This window comes from Chiloscyllium plagiosum, chromosome 2, assembly GCF_004010195.1.
Source record: "Chiloscyllium plagiosum isolate BGI_BamShark_2017 chromosome 2, ASM401019v2, whole genome shotgun sequence".
In the NCBI taxonomy this organism is placed as follows: Eukaryota; Metazoa; Chordata; class Chondrichthyes; order Orectolobiformes; family Hemiscylliidae; genus Chiloscyllium; species Chiloscyllium plagiosum.
Window position 1 is genome coordinate 17,497,841 of NC_057711.1, and position 8,007 is coordinate 17,505,847.

The following is an 8,007-nucleotide window of genomic DNA, read 5'->3' on the forward strand; positions in this document are numbered from 1 at the left end:
GTTGCCCTATGGGTCTCTTTTATATTTTTTCCCTCTCACTCTAAACCTATGCCCTCTAGTTCTGGACTCCCCCACCCCAGGGAAAAGACTTTGCCTATTTACCCTATCTTTGGACTGTGCGAGGAAGTCAATGCAGACATGAGGAGAATGTGCAAACTTCACGCAGACAGTCACCTGGGGGTAGAATCAAATCGAACCCACGTCCCTTGTGCTGTGAGGCAGCAGTGCTAAGCACGGAGTCACCGTGCCACGCAGCTTTCATTCCCTCTAATTAAAAGTTGTCACTACAGGTACCTGCTTCACTTTGCCTGCCTTTTTTGTGGAACTGCTTTGCTGTGGCGCCATTCAGGCTCCTTGCCTCGTTTCTGGCACACAGTTCACCAAACTGGTCATAGTTCTTGCTATCAGCCCAAAACTGAAAAGTTTCATTTACATTGCTTCCAAACTCTACCCTCTGGCCCATTTCTGACTTTTCAGTTCCTTCCCTTGTCCTCTCTGTTTCCATTTCTGCACGTAGGCAATAGAACAATATAGGTTGTTCTGATATAATAAGCATTCATGAATGCAAATTCTCTGTAATGTGATGGACAATTTGGGGACACTGTTTCTAAAGTGCAAACTTTTAAAGGGTGTATTGGTTATATCGCGATTCCAGTCCCATTAGTTGAAATGGCGTTGTTATTATGCGATGTTCTTATAACACGGGATTGCATGAGAACGGAGCTATCATTATAGCAGAAGCAACTATTTACTATAAGACAAGAATTTCCACAGCTACCTTGGCTATATTTCCTTTTATTCTGCTTCCTAAAGAACTCCATTCCACTGTCCCAGGTTGTACATCTGCTTTACATCTATTCTAATGATGCTATCTTCCACACCATTATACAACCGTACAAATTGGAAAGCCATATAGGTGCCGCAGCCCTTCAAACCTGTTCCGCCATTAATTTGATTTTTGATCTGATTACTCCACTACCCCAATAAATTTTCACCCCCTTGTTTATCAAAAAGCCATCTACTTCCACCCTAAAAATAACCCGTGTCTTTCTTACTCTTTAGCCAAAGGTTGCACTGTGCCTTTGTTTAGTCACTTGCTCCCATGCTGTGAGCCACAGTAGGTTTCCCCCGTCCTCACCATCTCCCACGGATGGAATGCTTGTCTGTAATTTGCAGCAATGTGCCATCCATGCATACATCCTCCCCTTTCTGGCATTCCAAAGTGGCTACTTCCTCCATGATACCCTGGCCATTTCTCAGTCACCTCTCCCCTCCCTTTCCCTAAATCTCCTTTCCTTGAAAGTTCAGGAGATGCAACACTGGCCCTTTGAGCTCTTCCCTTCTCACCATCCAAGGCCTCAACCCCCCCCTTTCCAGGTCAAACAGCACTTAACTCAAACTTGTTTCAAATCCGTATGCTGTATTAATTGGTCATGATGTGGTCCTCACGAGTGACCACGGTGTGGAATTCTTCCATTCAGCCTGTGAGCGTGACTCTTGAGTTTCCAGTCTCCTGTATTTTTATGCTCCTTCTTGCTTCCATCCAGACCTCTCTGGCCTCAGTCTCCTGCCGTGTTCCAATGAGACTCAACACAAGGTTGCAGAGCAGCACCTCATCTTTCGATTTGGCATTTTAGAGCCAATTGAGCATTCAACATTACATGTAGCCCTCCACATGATACGGTCAACACTTCAGTCTTTGGAACCGAGTGGATTCATGCTTCACCACTTTGCCAGCCCCTTCCCCGCCTGCCAGTGAAGGGCCAGCACCATGGCATCCAAATGGCCTGTCAAAATTATACCATCTGCCTGCACTTTGTTGCATTATTTCTTGATGCATTTCATTCTACCTCTCTTAATTCTATTCTTTTACTTTCAGAAGGCAGCTTTTTAAAGTTCATTCATGGGATGTGGGCATCACTGACTAGGTCAGCATTTATTGCCTATCCTTATTTGCTCAGAGGGCAGTCAAGAGCCAACCAGATTGCTGTGGGTCTGAAGTCACATGTAGGTCAGACCAGATAATGATGGCAGACTTCTTTCTCTGAAGAGCATTAGTGAACCAGATGGGTTTTTCCTGATAACAGTTTCATGGTCATCATGAGACCCTTCATTCCAGATTCTTTATTGAGTTCAAATTCCACCATCTACCAGGTCAGGCTTCGAACCTGTGTCCCCAGGACATTAGCTGGGTCTCTGAATTAACAGTCCAATGATAATACCACAAGGCCATTTAAGAATCCTGCCTCTTCAAGACACATTTTTTTGTTTCTTTTCTTGCACTTTCCACCATGCCATATGAAACACTTTGTCATAACATCTTTCCTGTACCTCCCCCTTATCGGAGATCTTCATTTTTGTTCTTTCCTCACCTCTCCACCTCTTTCTCCACACCCCTCACCCATCCCCCACGCGCCATTCCACTTGCCCAGAACCTGACACATTTCTAACTTCTGAAAACAACAACTGCAAGAAATCACAGCGGGTCAGATAATATCCATGGAGAGAGAGCAAGCTAACATATCTTCATCAGTCATGTAGACTCGAAACGTTAGCTTGCTCTCTCTCCATGGATGCTGTCTGACCCGCTGTGATCTCCAGCATCTGTTGCTTTCAGTACAGATTCCAGCATCTGCAATAATTTGTTCCTCCGTTTCTAACTTCTCCCATTTCTGAAAATGAAAGATGAACCACTCGTTGACTGAAACATGGGCGGAGTGTGGCCACTGGGTGGCGTGGCAGTTTGGCACCACTTTCCAACGCTGTCCCGTTCTCAGGGATGTAGCTTCTGAGGGGGTGACGACTGCATATCGACCAATCGTGGGTAGCCGATTGTACCAAATAGGGTGCGATTCTTCATAGACCATCTGGATGCCATGGTGCTAGCCCCTCACTGGCCGGCAGGGAAAGCGGTGGCAAAGTGCCGGAGCATGAATCCACTCAGTTCCAAAGACCGAAGTGTTGACCGTATCATGTGGAGGGTCTGCCCCTCCGCTATGGTAGCCTGGCTGTGGTGGCCGCATTCAATTTAATAATGCCATGGATACATCTTCAGGAGAGCACTTCCATCTTGAGATGCCCTCATGGTTGCCTACCTTACACAGCTGTAACTGTCTCTCTCATTGTGAGTGCCAGCTGCCCAGACCCTTTGGGTGCTTCCAATGACCCTCCCATTGGAAGAGGCCACTCACTGTCCTGGATTAGCCAAGTCTCCGTGAGGTAATTGGCCTCACCTTTGAAAACCTCCTCCAGATCGGAATTCAGCCCAGGGTCAAGATCGGAACACTGAATCTAAAGTTCAGTCCATTAACTCTGTTTCTCTCTCCGTTCACGTTGTTGACTGGCTGAGTTTCTCCAGCATCTTTAGTTTTTAATAATTCTGCGTTGGTGCAGTCATGGAATTTGTAATCAGTGTCTTTTATTTTTCCTTGAAGCACGGTAAAAATGGAATCTTCTGCATTGCTTGGAGCCACAAGGATTCTAAAAGGATAGCAACATGTAGTGGTGATGGATTTTGGTGAGTCACTTTTGTATCACTTACCTCATTTTTAAGCTTGCTACGAGTACACAAGAAATTAGGAGAAATCCAGATATTTGTATGCTTTATGTTCATTGGAGCAATCTGGTTTTCCAGCTTCCTGGGGTTAGCAAGTTTCTTGCACTCTCATTCTCTCCATCACTGCTCCCTGCTCATCTTGCTGTTGCACTTTGCTGGTTTTTGACTCTTTCCTTTAGCCCAACAAGGCCACACCGACCCTCTGAAGAGTAAGCCACCCAGACCTAGTACCCTACATTTACCCCTGACTAAGCCACCTAACATTATGGGCAATTTACCATGGCCAATTCACCTGGCCTGCATATCTTTGGATTGTGGGAGGAAACCAGAGCACCCGGAGGAAACCCTCACAGGCACAGGGAGAATGTGCAAACTCCACACAGACAGTTGCGCGAGGTTCGCATCGAACCCGTGCCCCGGCGCTGTGAGGCTAACCATTGAGCCACCATGCTCAGGCCATTTAAATATTAAATCTGATCTCTCTCTCTCTCTCTGCACCTTCTCTGTGGCTGTAACACTGTATTCTGCACTCTGTTCTGTCACCCCGATGCACTTTGTATGGTACAATCTACCTGTATAGCACACAATACAACTCATTTCACTGTATCCCAGTACATGTGACAATAATCAATTAATCCTTTCCTTCTGGTCATCTCCAATCTGTGAAAGTGCAGAAATGCTTTCTGGAGACATGCACTGGTGACATCACAGGCACAAAGGGATTTAGTGTGAGTGGTGCTAGGGCTGAGAGGTTATGTCTGGCAGGAAAGACCAATCAGAGTGTTATCTTTCAGAAAAGAAAGGCTGAGGGCTGACTTTGATAAAGGCTTTGAAGAATTTTCTTTAATTGGTGTTGGGATGTCGTGATTAATGATCCATTTCAGTGCCTCACTGTGAATAGTCATGATGGCACCAGAAATCTAATCTAGTTGAGGTATGTACGACCCAAAAGGGGATTGACAAAGTAGATGAAGAGAGGATGCTCCCTCTTGTGGGGCAGCCTAAAAAGAAAGAGCATAGTTTTAAGATAACAGGTGACAGATTTAAAACAGCAACAGGGAAGAATTACTATTCTCCAAAGGTCATGAACCTGTGAAATGCCCTACCCCAGAGCACGGTTCATGCCAGGACACTGAATAAGTTTAACAACGGGATAGACATTTTGAATTAATCACGGATTAAAGGGTTATGGGGAGTTGAGGCTAAGATTTGATCAGCCATGAGGTGACAGTGGTTCAGTGGTTAGCACTGTTGCCTCACAGCACCAAAAGTAGGCCATTCAGCCCATCAGGTCTGCTCTGCCATGCAACAAAACCATGGCCTCGGATGGCTACAATCACAATTTGAGCTGCTCCTCTTGTTCTACTTGGGCTGCACATCATCCAAAGGCCATCTCCAATCAGTTAAAGATTTTCCAGAACGTCTGCAGAAGATGGGAACCCTAATCCTCATCACTTCGAGTCATAGAGACATGGAGATGGACAGCATGGAAGCAGACCCTTCGTTCCAACTTGTCTTTGCCGATCAGATATCCTAATCTTATCTAGTCCGGCACCCGACCCATATCCCTCCAAACCCTTCCTATTCATATACCCATCCAAATGCCTCTTAAATGTTGCAATTGTACCAGCCTCCACCACTTGAGTGGTGGCAGCTTTGGCTGCTCATTCCATACACATACCACCCTCTGCATGGAAAGTTGCCCCTTAGCTCTCTTTTATATCTTTCCCCTCTCACCCAAAACCTATACCCTCTAGTTCTGGACTCCCTGACCCCAGGGAAAAGATCTTGTCTATTTACCCTAATCATGTCCCTCATGATTTTATAAACCTCTATAAGCTCACCCCTCAGCCTCTGACACTTCAGGGAAAACAGCCCCAGCCTGTTCACCCTCTCCCTTCAATCCTCCAACTCTGGCAACATCCTTGTACATCTTTTCTGAACCCTTTCAAGTTTCACAGCATCCTTCCGACAGGAAGGAGACCAGAATTGCACGCAATATTCCAACAGTGGCCTAACCAATGTCCTGTACAGCTGCAATATGACCTCCCAACTCCTGTACTCAGTACTCTGACCAATAAAGGAAAGCATACCAAATGCCTTCTTCAATATCCTATCTACCTGCGACTCTACTTTCAAGGAGCTATGAACCTGTACTCCAAGGTCACTTTGATCAGCAACACTCCCAAGAACCTTACCATTAAATGTATAAGTCCTGCTAAGCTTTGCTTTTCCAAAATCCAGCACCTCGCATTTACCTAAATTAAACTCCATCTGCCACCTCACAGCCCATTGGCCCATCTGCTTGATTGCAGTTGGTTCCATTTGCAGTCAGCCAGGAGATGCGTCATCGAAAGGTGGAGCTGTTGACAGTTTGTAGCAGTGGAGTGTAGCGCAGCAGGAACCAAGGGGCTTTTGAGACATGTCTGCATTGATTTTAAGGTCCTGTGTGGGGCAAAAAGCTTTATTAGCTGTCCACCAGTCAGGTTCTTTGAGGAGGATGTTTATCCTGTCGACATCAGGAGGTTCAAGGTGTGCCATTTGGAATGTGATGGTGTGGACAACCCAGAAACAATCCTTATGACTTTCCCGAGGTAAATACCTACCATGCTTTGTGTGCTAGCTCCTGGGCCAGGTTACACAGCGGTACCCCACTGCTGGGACCATCACGAGTGGAGCAGTGCTGAGTGGGTCACCTCAGGCGGAAAAGTACAGCACAGAACTGGCCCTTTGGCCCACAATGTTGTGCCGAGGTTTAATCCTAATGTAAAGGATAATAACTTAACCTACGCACCCCTCAACTCACTGCTGTCCATCTGACTGTCCAGCAGTCGCTTAATTGTCCCTAATGACTCTGCTTCCTCCACCACAGCTGGCAAAGCATCCCATGCATTCACAACTCTCTGCGTAAAGAACCTATCTCTGACGTCTCCTCTATACCTTTCTCCTAATACCTTAAAACTAGGACCATGCCAGTCAATCTTGCCTTGGAGAAAAGTCTCTGGCTATTGACTCTATCTATTCCTCTCATTATCTTGTATACCTCGATCAGGTCTCCTCTCTTCCTCCTTCTCTCCAGAGAGAAAAGTCTGAGCTTATTCCACCTTTCCTCATAAGGCAAGCCCTCCAGTCTAGGCAGCATCCTGGTAAACCTTCTTTGCACCCTCTCCAAAGCCTCTATATCTGTCCTATAGTAGGGCAACCAGAACAGTACACAATATTCCAAGTGTGGTCTCACCAGGGACTTGTATAGCTATAGCAAAACTTCATGGCTCTTAAACTCAATTCACCTGTTAATGAAAGCCAAAGCACCATATGCTTTTTTAACAACCCTTGGGTGGCAACTTTAAGGGATCTATGTACTTGCACACCCAGATCCCTCTGTTCCTCCACATTGCCAAGAATCCTGTCTTTAACCCTATATTCGGCATTTGAGTTTGACCTTCCAAAATGCATCACTTCGCATTTATCCAGGTTGAACTCCATCTGCCATTTCTCATCCCAGCTGAGGGAGTGTAGAGTCACATGTTGGCCAGACCATATTAAGATAGCAGTTTCCTTCCCTAAAGCTATGCACTCTCCTAGCCTGATCCTGTTCCACTCCTTTTTTTGTCCAACTCCTTGTCTCTCTTTGGACTGTATCTCCATCCGTCGTTTATTCCTTACCCTCCCTCTCCCCCGACTCTATCTTCTGCATAAAAAAATACATTTTCCTAACTGCCATCAGTTCTGAGGAAGGGTCTCTGGAACCGAAACGTTAACTCCAATGTCTCTCCACAGATGCAGACAGACCTGCTGAACTTTTCCAGCAATCTCTGTTTTCATTTCTGATTTCCAGCATCTGCAGTTCTTTCAGGTTTTTTTTACTTTTTGTTTGCTTGCAGTATTATTCGAACAATCGATGGGAAACTCCTGCACAAGTACAAGCATCCAGCTGCTGTCTTTGGCTGTGATTGGAGCCAGAACAATAAGTGAGTGCACCCTTCCAACAGGTCAGGTCGTTCACTGACCCTTTCAGAATTGCAATCTGTTTATCCCTGTGGAATCTGAGACAATATGTTTGTGGTGCTCGACGCATGGGCTTCTTGCTTATTCAGGTGGGTAAAAACAATGACTGCAGATGCTGGAAACCAGATTCTGGATTAGTGGTGCTGGAAGAGCACAGCAGTTCAGGCAGCATCCAAGGAGTTTCGAAATCGACGTTTCGGGCAAAAGCCCTTCATCAGGAATAAAGGCAGAGAGCCTGGAGCGTGGAGAGACAAGTTGGAGGAGGGTGGGGGTGAGGAGAAAGTAGCATAGAGTACAATAGGTGAGTGAGGGAGGGGATGAAGGTGATAGGTCAGGGAGGAGAGGGTGGAGTGGATAGGTGGAAAAGGAGATAGGCAGGTAGAACAAGTCCGGACAAGTCATGGGGACAGTGCTGAGCTGGAAGTTTGGAACTAGGGTGAGGT

General features: G+C 46.1%; 1 protein-coding gene across 8 annotated transcripts in view; it reads left to right on the top strand.

The window, feature by feature from the left end:
• wdr17 (WD repeat domain 17) overlaps positions 1–8,007 on the top strand; it is a 159,162-nt gene that overhangs the window by 72,595 nt on the left and 78,560 nt on the right. For all 8 annotated transcript variants that reach the window (XR_006313775.1, XM_043704725.1, XM_043704714.1 and 5 more), the window contains 2 exons: positions 3,435–3,517; positions 7,441–7,527. Coding sequence is in view for 7 of the 8 variants with exons in the window: in XM_043704725.1 (XP_043560660.1) it covers positions 3,435–3,517; positions 7,441–7,527 (170 nt within the window). In the remaining variant the exon portion in view is untranslated. The remainder of the gene's footprint in view (positions 1–3,434; positions 3,518–7,440; positions 7,528–8,007) is intronic.